Below are 20,890 nucleotides of genomic sequence, written 5' to 3'. Positions count from 1 at the left end.
GGGCGTCATGGCACCCAGCAGGCTGCAGACCTGACGGTGAAAGGGAAAGTCTGCTCTGCCGACCGGTCCCATGTGTGTCCATCGCCTGTTTTGTCCACACCCCCCACCGCCCCCTGCCTCCACAGCAGGAAGCCTCCTGAGCCCCTCCAGCGTTGATTTCCCACAGGAACCCTGTTCTGCCCCCAGTATCCTAAGCCTCGGAAGTGGACGGGGTGCTCTCCAAGGTGAAGCCTGGCGCCCTTCCTGGCATGAAGCGCCCCAAGCAGAGGCCTAGCAGGCAGCCACTCGACCCTTGGCCTCCTCCCCCAGTGGCGGCTGGGGAAGGTTCCTGAGGGTCCTGGGCAGGGGCCAGCAGCCAGGCTGGGGCAGGCGGAGATCCAAGACCTCACCTCTGGCCCCTGTGATCTTCTTAAGTCGCAGCTCCCTCTTTGACTCCAGTGCCAGCAGAAGCGGCCCGGAATCTGCACACCCCGGCCCGGGACTGGGCGACTCCGCCGCGGCGCCTCGCAGGGGCGCGCGGTCCCTCCCACCGGTCTCCGAGGAAGCCAGGACCTCGCGCCCCACCTGTCCGCTTCTCCAGGAGGCCCTGGCGCCGCTGCTGCCTGGCCCTCGGCTCGAAGCCCTGTGTCCGCCGCCGCTTTGATCCCGGGGGGCCCCGCTGGATAAAAGTCCCTGGCGGCTCCGCGCCAGCGCCAGAGGGGGAGCGCAGCCGAGCCGGGCGCACCAGCGGGACGGCGCAGGGCCAGGGCGCTGAGAGGCTGGGGCCGCTGGGCCGCCCGCGCTGGCCGCGGTGAGAGCGGGGCCCCAGGGCTGCTCCGGGTGGGGAGATGCGGGCCGGGGTCTGAGTCCCCCACGGCCCGCTCTGGGCCTGGGCGGTGGGGGATGGGAGGGACGCCGGCGGCTCCAGGTGAGCGCGCCCTCCCCGCGCCCCCAGTCCGTCGGGCGCGGCCAGCTGCGCCGCGGGCGGAGTTCCCCCCCATCCCCCCCGGCGCGGAAAAGCCTCGCCCCTCCCCGTCGCCACCCCCCACCCGCCGCCCCTTCCAGCTGCCCCGGGGCGGGGGCGGAGGCGCCGGGCTGGCCGCGGTGAATGGAGCCGCCGGGGCCGCCCGGCCGCGCTGCCCCCCACGGAGCCGGGCCGGGAGCGCCTCCGGCGGCCGCGGCGGGGTAGTCCAGGCCCCTCCGTCAGGCTTGCGGTTTGGGAAGAAAAGGCGATGCCTCCGCCAAGAAAAGAGCGAGCGCGGCCCCCTCCCCCCTCCGCCGAGCCCGGGCGGCGGCGGCGGCACATCTAACGCGCGGGCACCCGGGCCGCCGCGGCCCCCGCAAATACGCCCAGGCTCGGCCCCCGCCGCTCATTGGCGCGGGCCGGAGCCAGCGCACCCAGACCCTGCGCTGCCCTCGGACGGCCGGGCGCGAAGCCCCAGCGGCGGAGGCCGACGGCACCCGGCCCCGAGCGCCTCGACGCCCAGCCACCCGCGCCTTCTCCGCCAGGCCCGGCGGCCGGGAGCGGGGGCGAGCGAGCAGGAGCCGCCGGCACCCCGCGTCCCGGGCACCCCCGGCCCGGCACCCCCCGCCGCCACCGCCTCAAGGCCGCCCGCTGTCCGCAGGTGGCCGCGGACCCGAGCGGCGCGGCCATGGGCCGAGGGGTGCGCGTGCTGCTGCTGCTGGGCCTGCTGCACTGCGCCGGGGGCGGCGAGGCCAAGAAGACCTGGCGGCGCCAGGGTCAGCAGCCGCCCCCGCCGCCGCCCCTGCCGCCGCCTCCCCCGCGGACCGAGGCGGCGCCGGCGGCTGGACAGCCAGTGGAGAGTTTCCCGCTGGACTTCACGGCCGTGGAGGGCAACATGGACAGCTTCATGGCACAGGTCAAGAGCCTGGCTCAGTCCCTGTACCCCTGCTCCGCGCCGCAGCTCAACGAGGACCTGCGCCTGCACCTCCTGCTCAACACCTCGGTGACCTGCAACGACGGGAGCCCCGCCGGGTAAGCCCGCGCCCTGCGCCTCCCTGCTTCACCCGGACGCGCCCGGCCTCCGGCTGGACCCTCCCTGCGGGCCGCGGCCGTTCTCTCCCCGGGGTGGGGGGGGGAAAGGGCTTCCGTCGGGCGTCCCGCGGTGCTGGCCCTGGGGAGGGCTCGCCTCGGTGACTTGCCGCGTGAAGAGCAGAGCCGCGCTGCCCCCTCGGCCAGCGGACACAGGCGCTTTGCGCGTGTCCTTCGGTCCCTGGGCGGGGAGATGCAGCCGGAGAGCGCGCCCGGCTCCAGCGGGAACAGGCGACCCCGGGGGGCGGGGAGAGTCCTACTGCCCCCCACCCCACGGCCCCGGAGTAGCTAAGAGACGTGAGGCCAGGTGTCGGGGCGCGGCGGAGGCGCCCACGCGCTCAGCAGGCCGAGGACAGCCGGGAGACCGGGGCGTGGGGTCGGGCCTCTGCCCGAAGGCTTGCACGCCAGGTCGGTGGCGCCCGCGCCCCCCGCACCCCCTGGAGCGTGCCGCGCCCCCGCCATGCGCGCTCCTCCTTGCGGGCGCGTTGCACGCTTTGAGCGCCGCTGCGCGCCCCGGGAGGACTCTCTACCAGCCGCCGGCGCCGAGGTTACGGCAGGACCCGCGCCGGGCGGGCCGTGGGGATTTTCCACGGACCGCAGCCCGCGCGGTCCCTTCCCCGCCCCGCGAGCGCCACCTCCCGGGACCGCCGCCGTCCGCTGCGCTCCGCGTGGGCCTGGCCGAGGGCGCCCTCGTGCGACCGCCGCGCGCGGCGGGGAACAGGTGGCGCGGCCCCTCCGCCGGGGCTGGGCGCGGGGGAAGCGCGGCGGCTCTGCGGCCCGGGCCGACCGCTCGGTGTCCTCCCCGCAGCTACTACCTGAAGGAGTCCAAGGGCAGCCGGCGGTGGCTGCTCTTCCTGGAAGGTGCGTCCGGGGGCCGAGGCAGGGCGAGGGCGGGGGTCCCTGCGCGCGCGCGGGCCTGAGCCGGTGGCCGTGTCCGCAGGCGGCTGGTATTGCTTCAACCGCGAGAGCTGCGACTCCAGATACGACACCATGCGGCGCCTCATGAGCTCCCGGGACTGGCCGCGCACTCGCAGAGGTCAGCGGCGGGCCTCGGGGAAGGCGGCCTCCACGGGAGGTCCGGGAGAAAGCCGTGCCCGCTCCCTGAGCCCCGGCGAGGCCCCCGCCCCGCTCGTCGTACCCGGCCCGGCGCCTGAGTTCCTAAGAGCAAGGGGCGCCTTCACTCTCGCCCTTTGGGGTCCATTCCACACTAGCAGTTAATAGGCGCTTACCGTCCCGAGGGTCAAAGCGGGGATGGGGTTTGGAGTCAAGGTCAGACCTAGTGTCGCAGCCTGGCCGGGCACCGTGGCTATGGTGGCTTCCCTGGGTGACTAAACCCGACGGTCTTCCACTCCCGGCAACCTCGGTGCAGGCCCGCAGCACTAGGACACCTCCCTTGCTGGGGCCAAGTGGGAGCCCAGTCCCCGCCTGGGATTCCCGTCCCTGCGCAGCCTCCTGCCACTAGAAAGCCCCACTGCCTCTGTCCCCAGGCACAGGGATCCTGTCCTCACAGCCGGAGGAGAACCCCCACTGGTGGAACGCAAACATGGTGTAAGGGGGAGCAGGGTTCTGCCTGGAGAGGGTTCTTCCTGGGGATCCTCCATGGGGGGTCCTATCCTGGGTTGGTCCTTCCTGGGGGGGGGGGGGTTTGTCCTGGGATGGTCTTTCCTGGGGACATCTTATCCTGGGGGTCTTTCTTGGGGAGGCCTGTCCTGGGATGGTCCTTCTTGGGGGGTCCTTCATCATTCCTGGAGGCTGCCCAGCGAGCGGCGGCGCTGTGGCATGCTCACTGTCCTGTGTTGCAGCTTCATCCCCTACTGCTCCAGTGATGTTTGGAGCGGGGCTTCATCTAAGTCCGAGAAGAGTGAGTCCCCGGCCTTCCCAGGGCACGGCAAGGCGCGGCAGGGGAGGGATGAGGGGGGCACAGGGGGGTTTCTGGGGAAAAGCTGACACTCAGCATTGCCACACTCTCAAAGCCTTTCATATTTCATAGTATGCCCCAGGGTCCCCGCCCCACGTGCCCACTGCCCGCTTGGCCAAGACTGTAGGGGGTCGTTATTTCTGAATATTCCCTAGGGAGGGGGCCCCAGCATGGCCTGGTGTACCCACCTTCCTCCAGTCCCGGACCCCTCCCCAGAAGATTCCCCCCAGTCCCCCAGCAGAGCCAGAACTCTTCTGCCAGCCATTCTGGTGCAGGAGATGGTTCTCTGCCCAGCCCCCTACCTGAGGCCATCCCCTCTCTCTCTTGCAGACGAGTATGCATTCATGGGCACCCTCATCATCCAGGAGGTGGTGCGAGAGCTCCTGGGCAGAGGGCTGAGCGGGGCCAAGGTGCTGCTGCTGGCCGGGAGCAGGTGGGCAGGGTGGGGTGGGCGCTGGAGGTGAGAGGCAGGGACCTGTGTGGAGGGCGCATGGAATGGGTGTGGGGTGGGGGTGTATGGGAGGTGAGGAGGGGGCGGAGCCTGTGCAGATCTTGGCTGGTGGCTGGGAGGGTGAGAGGCTGGAGCTGGGAGAGCTGGCATCACTGGGGTCTCTGAGGTGCGGCTCCAGAGTGCTGGGCAACCGGACGCTGTCCAGAGAATGCTTCTGGACTCGATGGTTGCTGGATGTAGGGGAAGGCGTGCGCTGCAGGGACCTAGGTCGTTGGTTAGGGGTTGGCCGTGGACTGACGCCCCTCCTCCAGGGCCCGGTAGGTGAGGATCGCCCCGGTGGGCCCCAGTATCCCAGCAGGCATGCAGGAGACCCAGGGGACATACGGGGAGCAGATGAAGGGGCCTGAGGCCACGTAGTTTATCTTCATTTTCAGATAAACTGAGGTAAAGAGACAGAGAGGAAGGGGAGGAGGGAGGGGAGAGCCTGGCCGTGTCAGGAAAGTGTGGTGACCTGCCAGCCTCAACACCAGCCTGCGCAGGGGCCCTGCCAGCCCCTCTGCCCCAGGCCCCTGAAGGCCGTGGGTCTTGCACGTGAACAGAGAGCGCGGGTCGCCTGCGCACGCGCAGTGTAGACCGGGAGGCGCTCGCAGTTCCGGACGCAGCAGGGGCGCGGGCCGGGGCTGAGCGCACGCGGGGAGGTGAGCGCCTCTCCAGCCGCCGGGCCTCACGCCTGGCCCTCCTCGCAGCGCGGGGGGCACCGGGGTGCTGCTGAATGTGGACCGCGTGGCCGAGCAGCTGGAGGAGCTGGGCTACCCGGCCATCCAGGTGCGAGGCCTGGCCGACTCCGGCTGGTTCCTGGACAGCGAGCAGTACCGCCACACGGACTGCATCGACACCATCACGTGCGCGCCCACGGAGGCCATCCGCCGCGGCATCAGGTGCCCAGCCCCCGCGCCGCAGCTGTGCCCCGCAAGGGCCTGGGTGGGGCGGCATCTGTGGGTGGGGAGCTCCGGGGCGCGGGGCCCGTGGCAGCCTAACCCGCAGCTGTGGCTCCAGGTACTGGAACGGGGTGGTCCCAGAGCGCTGCCGCCGCCAGTTCCAGGAGGGCGAGGAGTGGAACTGCTTCTTCGGCTACAAGATCTACCCGACTCTGCGCTGTGAGTGGGCGGCGGGGTGGAGCCGCGGGGCAGCTTCTGAAAATCCGGCGCAGACTCCAGCCCCTCGGGCTGGGCTTGGAGGCCACTGCCCTGGTCCGGGGAGGAGGCCGGCTGTGTGCCAGGGGGCCTTGTCGCCGTGGTGTGCCTGGGACTTGCCTGCCCTCAGCGCTCACACCCCCCAGTCCCAGGCAAACCGGGACAGGCGGTCACCCTGTCTACACCCGTGACTAATGCTTTGGACCTAATCCCCGAGCTGCCCCTCCCTGCTGCAGGGCCCTGGGCCAGTCTCTCCCCAGCCCCTCACTCTGAGGAGTGGTGAGGTTGTATTCCAGTGAATCATCAGCAAATTTTAGTGACAGTGGAGTGGCTGAGAAGCAGGCCAGGGTCATGGAGGGGTTAACAAGAGCCTTTTTTCAAGGAAAGGTGGTTTGTTTATCTGTTTAGATGAACCTATGGATTATAAAAATGCTGGTTTGGAAGAAGGAAGCCACATTCTTAGGGACTGGTGACTGGCACCCCTGGGGAGAGCGGCCTGGGAGCCTCAGCAGCACTGGAGGGGACTTGGGGGTGCTGAGCTTGGAGCCTGGGGTCGGGGGCAGGAGCAGGGGTCATGGGGAGGCCGAACTGAGCCCCGCCACCTGCAGGCCCCGTGTTCGTGGTGCAGTGGCTGTTTGACGAGGCCCAGCTGACTGTGGGCAACGTGCACCTCTCAGGGCAGCCGGTGCAGGAGGGCCAGCGGCTGTACATCGAGAATCTGGGCCGCGAGGTGCGCCACACCCTCAAGGACGTGCCGTGAGTGCATGGGCCCCGGGAGCCCCTCGCTGGGCAGCTCACTCTTGATTTAAAAATAGAGGTTCTAGGCCGGGCGCAGGGGGGCTCACGCCTGTAATCCCAACACTTCAGGAGGCCCATGTGGGCAGATCACCTAAGGTCGGGGGTATGAGACCAGCCTGGCCAACGTAGCGAAACCCCATCTCCACAAAATGTACAAAACTTAGCCGGGCATGGTGGTGTGCACCTGTAATCCCAGCTACTCGGGAGGCTGAGGCAAGAGATTCACTTGAACCAGGAGGTGAAGGTTACAGTGAGCCACTGCACTCCAGCCTGGCTCCTTCTCAAAAAAATATACATATAGAGAGAGAGAGGTCTTGGGCCTGCCACGGTGACTCATGCCTATAATCTCAGCACTTTGAGAGGCCGGGGCAGCCAGATTGCTGGAGGCCAGAAGTTCAAGACCAGCCTGGGCAACATGGTGAAACCCTGTCTCTACAAAAAATACAAAAATTAGCTGGGCATGGTGGCAGCACCTGGAATCCCAGCTACTCGGGAAGCTGAGGAAGTAGGATCCCTTGAGCCCAGGAGCTGAAGATTACAGTGAGCTAACCTTCCTTGTGGGAGGCAAGCGAGCTTCAGTTGTGGCACTACACTCCAGCCAGGGCGACAGAAGCAGACCCCTGCTCAAAATAAAATAGAAATAGGGTTCTGGGGCCGGGCGTGGTGGCTCAAGCCTGTAATCCCAGCACTTTGGGAGGCCGAGGCGGGTGGATCACGAGGTCAAGAGATCGAGACCACCCTGGTCAACATGGTGAAACCCCGTCTCTACTAAAAATACAAAAATTAGCTGGGCGTGGTGGCGCACGCCTGTAGTCCCAGCTACTAGGGAGGCTGAGGCAGGAGAATTGCTTGAACCCAGGGGGCGGAGGTTGCGGTGAGCCGAGATCGTGCCATTGCACTCCAGCCTGGGTAACAAGAGCGAAACCCCGTCTCAAAAAAAAAAAACAAACAAAAACAACAACAAAAAAAAGAAATAGGGTTCTGGATGGTAGCATATTTCCCTGTCTAGGACAGCGTCCTGCCCCCGCCCAGGAGGCCCTGCCTGGAAGAGGTGGACTCTGAGGAGGGATTTGTGGCACAAAGGAATAAGGGTCAGCTGGGAGCTGGCTGACTCCAGGGGAGGCTTGGGCCGGAGGAGCAGCTGGCAGCCAAAGCAACAGGAAAGGCGATGGCCAGGCCAGGGACAGCTCTAGGAGAGGAGGGTGGGAAAGGGATCCAGGGAGGGGGTGGGGAGCTCACAGGCTACTCTCTCCTCTCCAACAGGGCCAGCTTTGCCCCTGCCTGCCTCTCCCATGAGATCATCATCCGGAGGTCAGTGTCCCTGGGCTCCGGGCAGCTGGCGTCCATGACATCAGCTTCAAAAGTCCACAGGCTCCCCAACTGCACTTGGCCTCCCTCAGGCCTCTTCTTGGCTCCGTGTATGGGATTTCTTTCTAGGGCTGCCAGAGCCCCTTGTAGCAACATCTATATGGCAAGAATTAAGACTCAGACCCACCACAGCTGAGCAGTGGCTGACGCCTATAATCCCAGCTACTCGGGAGGCTGAGGTGGGAGGATCACTTGAACTCAGGAGGTTGAGACTGCTGTGAGCAGTGATCACACCACTGTATTCTAGTCTGAGAGGCAGACGGAGACCTTGTCTTAAAAAAAAAAACCAGGCTGGGAGCAGTAACTCACGCCTGTAATCCCAGCACTTTAGGAGGCCAAGGTGGGCAGATCACCTGAGGTCAGGAGTTTGAGACCAGCCTGGCCAACATGGTAAAACCCTGTCTCTACTAAAAATACAAAAATTAGCCAGGCACAGTGGCATGTGCCTGTAATCCTAGCTACTTGGGAGGCTGAGGCAGGAGATCGCTTGAACCTGGGAGGGGGAGGTTGCGGTCAGCAGAGATTACCCCACCGCACTCCAGCTCGGTCTCAAACAGAAAACGGCCGCCTCGGGGGTGATACCACTGCTCATGTGACCCCAACCCGGTTTTCCTCCGCAGCCACTGGACAGATGTCCAGGTGAAGGGGATCTCACTGCCCCGGGCACTGCACTGCTGGGATAGGAGCCTCCATGACAGCCACAAAGCCAGCAAGACCCCCCTAAAGGGCTGCCCCGTCCACCTGGTGGACAGCTGCCCCTGGCCCCACTGCAACCCCTCGTGTCCCACTGTCCGGGACCAGTTCACGGGGCAAGAGATGAACGTGGCCCAGTTCCTCATGCACATGGGCTTCGACGTGCAGACAGTGGCCCAGCAGCAGGGACTGGAGCCCAGCGAGCTGCTGGGGATGCTGAGCAGCGGAAGCTAGGCAGACTGCCTGGAGGAGCCAGCACCAAGGGGCAAGACCACCCGCTGCCCAGTGCCACCTCATCCCACCAGCAGGCCCTCCCTTCTCTTCAGGACAGAGCCCCAGCCGTCCCCCTGCCTGGGTCTGCCCACCGGCCTCCCGGCCCCGGCTTTGCCTGCCCATCTCCCACGGCCTGTAAGAGGCCCAGCCAGAGATGGAGATGGGGATGTGCTGTCATCCCCAGCTGTGGCCGGAGGGCCCTTCCCGATGAGGGAAGCCAGAAGAAAAGCGCTGGATTCCTCAGCCCACCAGCTCAGACAGCCCCCACCCAGCCCTACCCATCAAGCCCTTTTATATTATTTTATAAAATGACTTTTTTATTACTGTAATTTTTTTTAAAAAAAAGGAACAATCAAGAAATATATGATGAATGATATTGTTTTGTAACATTTTTTTAAATGATGAAAAAAAAAGACAAGCACCTCACGCTGCTGATGTGTTTATTTGAATGGGCAGTTCCACCTGCTTCACACCTCTCCGGGACCTCAGGGCAGCAGGGAGATACAGGGAGGGGCCATGGGAACTCCCCAACTCTGACCTTTTCTTAATGCACAGACTCGGAGCAGTGTCTTCTGTAGGGGCGCTGCTTCCCTTCAACCCTTCACCAGATGCCCACTTCCCAGGGCGCATGGTACCAGCTGCATATCTTTACTTACTCATTTATTTTAGAGGCACGATCTCATTGTGTTGCCCAGGCTGGTATGCAGTGGCACAATCATAGCTCACTGCAACCTCCTGGGCTCAAGCAGTCCTCCCCCCTCAGCCTCCCAAAGTGTTGGGAGTATAAGCATGAGCCCCTGCTCTTGGCCCCTTTTTATTTTTTTATTGGGAAGAAATTCACAAAGCATAAGTTGAGGCATTTCCAAGTGAGAGACTCAGCAGCATTTGTCGCATTCGGAGTGCTGTGCAACCCCTGGTTCTAGTTTCAAAAAAAAAAAATTTTTTTTTTTTTGAGAGAGTGTTTCGCTCTGTCTCCCAGGCAGGAGTGCAATAGCACAACCTTGGCTCACTGCAACCTCCACCTCCTGGGTTTAAGTGATTCTCTTCCCTCAGCCTCTGTGGATGACAGCCACGTGCCACCACGCCTGGCTAATTTTTGTTCTTTTAGTAAAGATAGGGTTTCACCATATTGGCCAAGCTGGGCTTGAACTCCTGACCTCAGGTGATCCGCCTGCCTTGACCTCCCAAATTGCTGGGATTACAGGCGTGAGCCACCATGCCCGGCCCCTAGTTTCAAAACACTTACCAACCCAGAACACTTCCTACACAGCTGACAATTCCTTAAATGTTTGCAGTTTATTTGTACTAGGTCATTTGTACCCATGGTTCAAAATTCAAAAGATGTAGAAGGTATGAGGGTAAGAATGCCCATTTCCCACCCAGCTCCAGGCTCCCTAGCTCTGCTTCCAAGGATAAACAGAGTCATCTTGTGGATATTCCTAGAGATCATTTTATGAAAATTCCAGTAAACACATGCACACATGTACATGCATTTTCTTTTTTTTTTTTTTTTTTTTTTTGAGACATAGTCTCGCTCTGCTGACCAGGCTGAAGTGCTGTGGTGTGATCTCAGCTCAGTGCAACCTCCACCCCCCTGGTTCAAGCCATTTGCCTGCCTCAGCCTCCCGAGCAGCTTGGGACTACAGGCATGTGCCACCATGTCCGGCTAATTTTTCTGTATTTTTAGTAGAGACGGGGTTTCACCATGCTAGCCAGGATGGTCTTGATCTCCTGACCTCATGATCTGCCCTCCTCAGCCTCCCAAAGTGCTGGGATTACAGACATGAGCCACCGCGCCCAGGCACATTTTTTTCTTTTACACAGATGGCCAAACACCACACATTGTTGTCTCCTCTTGACACTGTATCTCGGGGTGCAGCGTGAGCTGCTGCAGGTGTGACAGTGCGGGGCCTGCAGAGGGCTCTGCTGCACACTCAGGTGCAAAGGGTGCACACGCATGTCCTGGTGTGGTCACCACTTTGCACATGGGTAAGTATGTCCTCGGGCTAAACCTCAGACCTGGGATTCCTGGGGCAAAAACATGAAGCTCTAGCCTGTAATCCCAGCACTTCGGGAGGTGAGGGAGAGGCAATAGCGTCAGCCCAGGAGTTTTAGACCAGCCTGGGCAACATAGGGAGACCCCTGTCTCTTAAAAAAGAAAAAATTAGGCCGGGCACGGTGGCTCAAGCCTGTAATCCCAGCACTTTGGGAGGCCGAGGCGGGTGGATCACGAGGTCAAGAGATCAAGACCATCCTGGTCAATATGGTGAAACCCCGTCTCTACTAAAAATACAAAAAATCAGCTGGGCATGGTGGCGCGTGCCTGTAATCCCAGCTACTCAGGAGGCTGAGGCAGGAGAATTGCCTGAACCCAGGAGGCGGAGGTTGCGGTGAGCCGAGATCATGCCATTGCACTCCAGCCTGGGTAACAAGAGCGAAACTCCGTCTCAAAAAAAAAAAAAAAGAAAAAAAAAGAAAAAATTAGAACATTAGCTGAGTGCGGTGAGGCACACCTCTGGTCCCAGCTACTCAAGAGACTGAGGTGGGACGATCACTGAAGCCTGGGAAGCCACAGCTGCAGTGAGCAGTGATTATGCCACTACTCCAGCCTGAGTGACAGAGGAAGACTCTGTCTCTCAAATAAATAAATAAAAATGAAAAAATAGGCTCAGCACGGTGGCTCACGCCTATAATCCTAGCACTTTGGGAGGCTGAGGTGGGTGGATCACTTGAGGTCAGAAGTTCAAGACCAACCTGGCAAACATGGTGAAACCCTGTCTCTACTTAAAATCCAAGAATTAGCCGGGCATGGTGGTGCACACCTGTAATCCTGGCTACTCGGGAGGCTGAGGCAGGAGAATTGCTTGAACCGGGGAGGTGGAGGTTGCAGTGAGCCGAGATTGAGCCACTGCACTCCAGCCTGGCGACAGAGCGAGACTGTGTCAACACACACACACACACACACCCCTACCTGTAGTTTTGATAATACTAAGGTGACACCAATGCCAATCTTGGGCACTGTTGTGGGCGGAGCTTTCTGAACAAATTGTCATGTGAGCCCCGAATAGGTGGGTTTCATTACAAACTCCAGTTTACAGGCCAGGCGCGGTGGCTCACGCCTGTAATCCCAGCACTTTGGGAGGCCAAGGTGGGCGGATTGCTTGAGGCCAGGAGTTTGAGACCAGCCTGGGCAACATGATGAAACTCTGACTCTACTAAAAATACAAAAAAAAAAAAAAAAAAAAAGCTGGGCACAGTAGCAGCACCTGTAGTCCCAGCTACATGGGAGGCTGAGACACAAGAATTGCCTGAACCCAGGAGGTGGAGGTTGCAAGTGAGCCAAGATCACGCCACTGCAGTCCAGCCTGGGCAACAGAGCGAGATCCTGACTCAAAAAATAAAATAAACTCCAGTTTACAAAGAACCAGGCCCAGAGAAGCGATGTGACCATAAGGGTCAGAGGAGGACACTGGAGCTAGGTCAGCATGAGATGTACACCCACCCTCCGGCCACAGCTCCATTCCCACGTGGCCAGGACTGTGAAGTCCCTGTGCCCTGGATGCGTGTCCTGGGGTCTGATCCTCTGTGCCAATGAGTCAGGGCTGCCCCGGGCCCGAGAACCCCCAAGCAGGACTGGCACCCATGGGTGGATGTCTGCCATCCCCCTGTAGGGCATTTCTCTGTGGTCTCCGGTGGGAATCCATGGAGTCCCAGCAGCCAAGGGAGTCAGGGAGACTAAGGGCTGGAGGTGAGAGAAGGGGTCCGTGGGGGTCTGGTGGCCTCGTCCTTAGAGCCTCCAGAGCCAGACCTCCAGGCAGGGCCGCAGACCGGACTCCCTACAAGGACAGAGCTTGGGAGGGAGAGGGGGCCTGGGGACCTGAGAAGGGGCTGGCTGCGGCTCTGTCTGGGGAGGCTCTGCTGGGTGAGCGGGGCCTGCGGTGCTATCGGAGCTGGGGAAGCACTTGCAAGGCGCTGCCTGCAGCCTGGCTCTTCCTCGAGAGCTGCGGTCCGGCAGTCGTGAAGTTTGCTCCTCTGAGGTGGCTGAAAGGGACCTGAGGGCATTGGTGGTGTGTGTCTGGGGGCACCAGGCTCACTAACATGACACTTGTGAGTTGGGCCCAAAGGGATTCGATCGATGAATAAACCCTTTCTTCCCACGTTTGTGGCAAAAGCGGAAGGAGAACACAGCTCACCTGGTAGTCAGTCGGTCAATCAGTGCCATGCTTTCCTGCAGGACCCGGGGCATGGAAAGGACACTGGCCGGTAGCCCCACGCTGGGATGACCCCACGCTGTCCACGCTGACTTAACTTCCCAGGAGGGTTGGCGCTTTTCATTCTCTGGAGCAAAAACACTCAGGACATTCACCCAATACAGTGCCTTGTTCCTTCCAGCAGTGATGGCTACGGCGTAGTCTTTGCTGTCGAGGGACTCAAAGCAGGGAACTTCCGCTGTGCAACTACATCTATTCCAAATTTAAACTCCATACTTTAAAAAAGTCGTGGTGGCTTACAACTGTCATCCAGCACTCTGGAAGGCCAAGGTGGGTGGATCACCTGAGGTCAGGAATTCGAGACCAACCTGACCAACATGGAGAAACCCCATCTCTACTAAAAATACAAAATTAGCTGGGGGTGGTTACGGGTGCCTGTAATCCCAGCTACTTGGGAGGCTGAGGCAGGAGAATCACTTGAACCCAGGAGGCAGAGATGGCAGTGAGCCGAGATCACGCCATTGCACTCCAGCCTGGGCAGCAAGAGCAAAACTCCATCTCAAAAAGAAAAACAAAGCTACTTTATTCCCATCTTCAATAAGTAAACAAAAAATAAAAATATTTGTTGGCCGGGCGCGGTGGCTCACGCCTGTAATCCCAGCACTTTGGGAGGCCGAGGCAGGTGGATCACAAGGTCAAAAGATCGAGACCATCCTGGTCAACATGGTGAAACCCCATCTCTACTAAAAATACAAAAATTAGCTGGGCATGTTGGCACACACCTGTAGTCCCAGCTACTCGGGAGGTTGAGGCAGGAGAACTGCTTGAACCCAGGAGGTGGAGGTTGTGGTGAGCCAAGATCGCGCCACTGCACTCCAGCCTGGGTAACAAGAGTGAAACTCTGTCTCTCTCTCTCTCTCTCTCTCTCTCTCTCTCTCTCTATATATATATATATATATGTTAATATTTGTGAATGTATATCCCAGTAGCAACAAGTATGCCTGGCCCCCATATCTTGGTCCCTGATGCCATTCCCCAACACGAGGAACCAGGGTCCTGGGAGACATGGAATTGGGAGCCCCATGTCAGATGCTCCTATCAGTCAGGGGATTATAAAGGTTTTAGGAGCTCTACGTCAGGAACCAGATCAAAGACCAAATACTCTAGTAAAAGACTCCTCCTGCCTCTGTCTGTAAGGGTGGTAGAAGCTCTGTCTCAGAAACCAAGGGCAGAGATTCAGTATGCATTTCCTATTATATTACAGTATCAAGAAATACACAGGCTGAACCTGGAATATTTTGTAGTGCCCAAAAGTAAGGCAGTGCTTACATACACACACACACACAGACACGTGCACACACACATACACTGATGGAAATGGTTGGGGGGAGCACGGCGGACCACAAGATCCCCTGTAACTCTGAATTATAATCCAAACTATAAACACCCAGCTGGGCACGGTGGCTCACACCTGTAATCCCAGCACTTCAGGAGGCTGAGACAGGCAGATCAGGATTTGTACTAAAAATACAAATATTAGCTGGGCATTGTGGCAAGCGCCTATAAGCCTAGCTACTCAGGAGGCTGAGGCAGGAGAATCGCTTGTACCCGGGAGGCGGAGGTTGCAGCTGAGATAGGGCCACTGCACTGCAGCCTGGGTGACAGAGCGAAACTGTCTAAAAAAACACAACAGGCCGGACGCGGTGGCTCACCCCTGTCATCTCAGCACTTTGGGAGGCCAAGGTGGGTGGATCACCAGGTCAGGAGATGGAGACCAGCCTGGCCAACATGGTGAAACCCCGTTTCTACTAAAAATAACTACAAAAATTAGCTGAGTGTGGTGGCAAATGCCTGTAATCCCATCTACTTGGGAGGCTGAGGCAGGAGAATTGCTTGAACCCAGGAGGCAGAGATTGCAGTGAGCCGAGATCGCCTGTAGACACATCACTGAACAAACAAATAATGGGAGAGGAGGTAAGTCTCTTTTGCAGAAGAATTTGACATAATTTTTTTTCTTTCTTTTTTCTTTTTTAAGATGGGGTTTCGCCATGTTGTTCAGGCTGGTCTTGAACTCCCGACCTCAGGTGATCCGCCCACCTTGGCCTCCAAAGTGCTTGGATTACAGGCGTGAGCCACCGCGCCTGGGCTTTTTTTTTTTTTTTTTTTTTTTGAGACATAGAGTCTCACTCTGTTGCCAGGCTAGAATGCAGTGGCGAGATCTTGGCTCACTGCAACTTCCACCTTCTGGTTTCAAGTGATTCTCCTGCCTCAGCCTCCTGAATAGCTGGGATTATAGGCGGGTGCCACCACGCCCAGCAAATTTTTGGGGTTTTGTTTTGGAGACGGAGTCTTGCTCTGTAGCTCAGGCTGGAGTGCGGTGATGCAATCTTGGCTCACTGCAACCTCCACCTCTTGGATCTTGGTTCCAGCAATTCTCTTGCCTCAGCCTCCAGAGTAGCCGGGATTACAGGCACATGCCACCATGCCCAGCTAATTTTTGTATTTTTAGTAGAGATGGGGTTTCACCACGTTGGCCAGGCTGGTCTTGAACTCCTGACCTCGTGATCCACCCACCTCGGCCTCCCAAAGTGCTGGGATTACAGACATGAACCACCTCGCCCGGCCTAAAAAATAATATATTTTTAATGGAGTCTTGCTATATTGCCGAGGTTGGTCTTGAATTTTTGGCCTTGAATTCCTGAGCTCAAGCCATCTTCCCAACTCAGCCTCCAAAGTGCATGGGACTACAGGTGCATACTACCGTGCCCAGCTAATTTTTTTTTTTTTTTTGAGGCGGAGTTTCGCTCTTGTTACCCAGGCTGGAGTGCAATGGCGCAATCTCGGCTCACCGCAACCTCCGCCTCCCGGGTTCAGGCAATTCTCCTGCCTCAACCTCCTGAGTAGCTGGGATTACAGGCACGAGCCACCACGCGCAGCTAATGTTTTGCATTTTTAGTAGAGACGAGGTTTCACCATGTTGACCAGGATGGTCTCGATCTCTTTTTTTTTTTTTTTTTTTTTTTTTTTTTCTTGAGATGGAGTTTCGCTCTTGTTACCCAGGCTGGAGTGCAATGGCGCGATCTCGGCTCACTGCAACCTCCGCCTCCTGGGTTCAGGCAAATCTCCTGCCTCAGCCTCCCGAGTAGCTGGGATTACAGGCACGCACCACCATGCCCAGCTAATTTTTTGTATTTTTAGTAGAGACGGGGTTTCACCATGTTGACCAGGTTGGTCTTGATCTCTTGACCTCGTGATCCACCCGCCTCGGCCTCCCAAAGTGCTGGGATTACAGGCTTGAGCCACCGCGCCCGGCACGGTCTCGATCTCTTGACCTCGTGATCCACCCGCCTCGGCCTCCCAAAGTGCTGGGATTACAGGCTTGAGCCACCGCGCCCGGCCAATATTTTTAAATTTATTTATTTTATTTTATTTTTAGTATTATCATTATTTTGAGATGGAGTCTGGCTCTGTCACCCAGGCAGTGGTGCAATCTCAGCTCATTGCAACCTCCGCCTCCCGGATTCCTGCAATTCTCCTGCCTCAGCCTCCGGAGTAGCTGGGACTGCAGGCGCACGCTGCCGTGCCTGGCTAATTTTTCGTGTTTTAGTAGAGACAGGGTTTCACCATGTTGCCCAGGCTGGTCTCGAACTCCTGAGCTCAGACAATCTGCCCGCCTCGGCCTCCCAAAGTGCTGGGATTACAGGCACGAGCCACTGTACCCAGCCTATTATTATTTTTTGAAACGGAGTCTCCCCCTGTCATCCAGGCTGGAGTGCAATGGCATGATCTTGGCTCACTGCAACCTCCATCTCCCTGGTTTAAATGATTCTGCTACCTCAGCCTCCCGAGTAGCTGAGATTACAGGTGCGTGCTACCATGCTCAGCTAATTTTTGTATTTTTAGTAGAGACAGGGTTTCACCATGTTGGTTGGTGACGCTGGTCTTGAACTCCTGACCTCGTGATCCACCCACTTTGGCCTCGCAAACTGCTGGGATTAAAGGCATGAGCCACCGTGCCCAGCCTTTTTTTTAAATTTATTTTTAATTTTTTTTCTTGTTGCCTCTTGCCACACACTTGTAAATTTTTGTTTTTGCTATTTTCATTCCTAATTCTCTCAGCATCCAAATCATTGCTCATTTTTGTTTTTCTTTTTTGAGACTAAGTCTCACTCTGTTGCCCAGGCTGGAGAGCAGTCACACGATCTCACTCACTGCTACCCCGGTCTCCTGGGCACAAGTCATTCTTGTGCCTCAGCCTTTTTAAAATAGTGCCACACACTTCAAAAAATATTTTATAATGCTGACGTTTTGAAGGGTCCAGACTGATGGCTTTACAGATCACCTTTCAATGTGTATCGTCTGACTCTTTCCTCACAGAGTCCAAGCTGGCTGCTTCAGGCAGAACCAGGCAAGGGACGTTCATGTGACAGCAGCACCCAGAACAGGTGAGGCCCCACCTGTGGGTGGGTTACTTGTTCCTCGGTAGTCTTCCCTGCTGGTCCTAGTGTCTGTTGATGGTTCTAGTAGGCAGTATTCTCCATGAACACCCACCCCCGCCTTTTAAACACAGAGGCATTCTGGTCATCCTCTCCAAGACCTTTATGATGTTTCCAGAACAGTTAATATCATACTAAAATAGAGCATTCAGGACTCGGCACAGTGGCTCACGCCTGTAATCCCAGCGCTTTGGGAGGCCAAGGCAAGTGGGTGGCCTGAGGTCAGTAGGTTGAGACCAGCCTGACCAACATGGAGAAATCCTGTCTCTACTAAAAATACAAAATTATCCGGCAGTGATGACCTACTCACAAGAACATGCCTCTCACAAAGGATCATTCATCCCTCTCCAGAAGAGGAGAAGAGGAAACACAGGAAGAAATGCCTGGTGCAGAGCCCCAGTTCCTGCTTCATGGATGTGAAATGCTCGGGACGCTGTAACATCACCATGGTCTTAGCCAGGAACAAACGGTATTTTATGTGTTGGCTGCTCCACTGTCCTCTGCCAGCCTACAGGAGGAAAAGCAAGGCTTACAGAAGGATGTTCTTTCAGGAGGAAGCAGCACTAAAAGCACTCTGAATCAAGATGAGTGGGACACCATCTCAATAAACACATTTTGGATTAAAAATACAAAATTAGCCAGGCATGATGGAGCACACCTGTAATCCCAGCTACTCTGGAGGCTGAGGCAGGAGAACCCCTTCTACCCGGGAGGTGGAGGTTGTATGTAGTGAGCGGAGATCACGCCATTGCACTCCAGCCTGGGCAACAAGAGTGAAACTCTGCCTCAAAAAAATAAAATAAAATAAAATGAGGTTGGGTGCTGTCGGTCACATCTGTAATCCCAGCACTTTGGGAAACCAAGGCAGGAGGATTGCTTGAGTCTAGGAATTTGAGACCAGCCTGGTCAGAGTTGTAAAACCCTGGCTCTTAAATATACGAAGAAATTGGCCAGGCATAGTCTCACGTCTGTAATCTCAGTACTTTGGGAGGCTGAGGAGGGCAGATTGCCTGAGGTCAGGAGTTTGAGACCATCCTGGCCAACATGGTAAAACCTCAGGTCTACTAAAAATACAAATATTAGCTGGGTATGGTGGCAGGTGCCTGTAATCCCAGGTACTCGGGAGGCTGAGGCACAAGAATTGCTTGAACCCGGGAGGCAGAGGTTGTAGTGAGCTGAGATCAGGCCACTGCACTCCAGCCTGGGCAACAGAGTGAGACTCTGTTTCAAATTAAAAAAAAGTGTGGCCATGCACAATGACTCACGCCTATAATCCCAGCACTTTGCGAGGTTGAGGTGGGTGGATTACCTGAGGTCAAGAGTTCCAGAGCAGCCTGGCAAACATGGCAAAACCAACCATCTGTACTAAGAATACAAAAATTAGCTGGGTGTGGTGGCAGGCACCTGTAATCCCAGCTATTCCTCCAGGAGTTTGAGACCAGCTTGGGCAACATGGCAAAACTGTCTCCACAAAAAATACAAAAAATTAGTCAGACGTGGTGGCACACACCTATTGTCTTAGCTACTTGGAAGGCTGAGGTGGCAGGATTGCTTGAACCCGGGAGGCAGAAATTAGAGGGAACTGAGATCTCATCATTGCATTATAGCCTGAGTAACAGAGCAAGACCCTGTCTCAAATAAAATAAAATAAAATAATAAAAAAATTTTAAAAAGTGACCGGGTGTGGTGGCTCATACCTGTAATCCCAGCACTTTCGGAGGCCACGGTGAGCGGATCACTTGAGGTCAGGAGTTTGAGATCAGCGTGGACAACATGGCAACCCATCTCTACTAAAAATACAAAAGTTAGCCAGGCATGGTGGCAGGCGACTGTAGTCCCAGTTACTGGGGAGGCTGAGGCAGGAGAATCGCTTGAACCTGCTAGACAGAGGTTGCAATGAGCCAAGATTGTGCCACTACACTCCAGCCTGGGCGACAGAGCGAGATTCCATCTCGAAAAAATAATGGAGGCTGGGTGTACTGGTTGGCTCATGCCTGTAATCCCAGACATGTGCCAGGTTGAGGTGACAGGATTGCTTGAGGCCAGGAGATAGAGACCAGCCTGGGTAACACAGAGAGACCCTATCTCTACAAAACATACCAACATTAGCCAGGAGTGGTGACTTGAAACTATAGTCTCACATACTGAGGAGGCCGAGGTGGGAGGATGGCTTGAGGGCAGGAGTTCAAGATTGCAGTGAGTGGTGATTGTACCACTGTACTCCAGCCTGGGTGACAGAGTGAGACTGTCTGACAGAGTGAGACTGACAGAGTGAAAAAATAAAAGTGGGCCGGGCGCGGTGGCTCAAGCCTGTAATCCCAGCACTTTGGGAGGCCGAGGCGGGTGGATCACGAGGTCAAGGGATCGAGACCATCCTGGTCAACATGGTGAAACCCCGTCTCTACTAAAATACAAAAAAATTAGCTGGGCATGGTGGCACGTGCCTGTAATCCCAGCTACTCAGGAGGCTGAGGCAGGAGAATTGCCTGAACCCAGGAGGCGGAGGTTGCGGTGAGCCGAGATCGCGCCATTGCACTCCAGCCTGGGTAACAAGAGCAAAACTCCGTCTCCAAAAAAAAAAATTAAAAAAAAAAAATAAATAAAAAATAAAAGTGGAGACAATTTGAGAACACAGCCCCCTGAGAGGCACGACAGCCACACGCAATGCATAATCCCTAATGAGAGCTTCATGAAAAACGTTTAAAAGCTGTAACATGCATTTTGAGGACAGGTGGGAAAAACGGACTATAAACCCTGTATTGTATTGTGATCATTCTTAAATTTCTGGAATGTGTCAGTGTGCTAAGGTTCTCTGGAGGAATAGACCTGTTCTTTTTTTTTTTTTTAAAGATGGGGTTTCACCATGATGGCGAGGCTGGTCTTGAACTCCTGACCTCAGGTGATCCACCCACCTCAGCCTCCCAAAGTGCTAGGATTACAGGCATGAGCCACTGTGCCTGGCTAATCCTGTTCTTTTTCTTTTGAGAAGGAGTCTCTTTCACCCAAGCTGGAGTGCAGTGGCAAGATCTCAGTTCATTGCAGCCTCCGCCTCCTGGGTTCAAGAGATTCTTCCTGCCTCAGCCTCCTAAATAGCTTGGATTACAGGCTCCCGCCACCATGCTCAGCTAATTATATTTTTTGTAGAGATGGAGGCTCACCATGTTGGCTAGGCTGGTCTTGAACTCCTGACCTCAGGTGATCCGTCTCCTCAGCCTCCCAAAGTCCTGGGATCATAGGCATGAGCCATTGTGCCTGGCCAGCCTTGCTCTTAGGAAGACCGGGTCTGTGGAATCTAGGGTTGCATCGTCATATTTGCAGAATTAATTAATTAAGTAATTAATGAGGTGTCTGGGGGGAGAGAGAGCTCAGACATGACAAAACCTCAATGACTTTTGAATCTAGGTGAAGGGTATATGAATGTTTGTTGTGCTATTTTGCAGCCCTTCTGTGGATTTTT

At 56.9% G+C, this 20,890-nt stretch overlaps 1 protein-coding gene across 3 annotated transcripts; it reads left to right on the top strand.

Annotated features, from left to right (window-relative positions):
* The first annotated feature begins 213 nt into the window (after positions 1 to 213).
* NOTUM (notum, palmitoleoyl-protein carboxylesterase) lies at positions 214 to 9,152 on the top strand. Of its 3 annotated transcripts, XM_039476912.2 has the most exons (12): positions 214 to 790; positions 1,605 to 1,975; positions 2,841 to 2,893; positions 2,973 to 3,068; positions 3,520 to 3,580; positions 3,835 to 3,893; positions 4,281 to 4,383; positions 5,148 to 5,339; positions 5,458 to 5,558; positions 6,203 to 6,350; positions 7,656 to 7,703; positions 8,381 to 9,152. In XM_039476912.2, exons 2-12 carry the CDS (start codon positions 1,632 to 1,634, stop codon positions 8,685 to 8,687), a joined length of 1,512 nt encoding a protein of 503 aa, XP_039332846.1. In that variant the 5' UTR covers positions 214 to 790; positions 1,605 to 1,631; the 3' UTR covers positions 8,688 to 9,152. The 3 variants fall into 3 exon arrangements, with proteins under 3 accessions (XP_039332846.1, XP_074245169.1, XP_074245168.1); XM_074389068.1 differs by lacking the exon at positions 214 to 790 and having other exon boundaries at positions 838 to 1,975; positions 6,272 to 6,350; XM_074389067.1 differs by lacking the exon at positions 214 to 790 and having other exon boundaries at positions 843 to 1,975.
* The last annotated feature ends 11,738 nt before the right edge of the window (positions 9,153 to 20,890 follow it).

The sequence above is a fragment of the Saimiri boliviensis genome, chromosome 17 (assembly GCF_048565385.1).
Source record: "Saimiri boliviensis isolate mSaiBol1 chromosome 17, mSaiBol1.pri, whole genome shotgun sequence".
Lineage (NCBI taxonomy): Eukaryota > Metazoa > Chordata > Mammalia > Primates > Cebidae > Saimiri > Saimiri boliviensis.
The sequence above is the reverse complement of the archived record's forward strand: the minus strand, read 5'-3'. Positions and strand labels throughout refer to the sequence as shown.

Bases quoted from the DNA above. Each gene is read 5' to 3' on its own strand.
- NOTUM (XM_039476912.2), top strand. From the start codon at position 1,632: ATGGGCCGAGGGGTGCGCGTGCTGCTGCTGCTGGGCCTGCTGCACTGC. The intron at 5,340-5,457 runs GTGCCCAGCCCC...CTGTGGCTCCAG, and splicing joins GCCATCCGCCGCGGCATCAG to GTACTGGAACGGGGTGGTCC. The intron at 7,704-8,380 runs GTCAGTGTCCCT...TTTCCTCCGCAG, and splicing joins CATGAGATCATCATCCGGAG to CCACTGGACAGATGTCCAGG.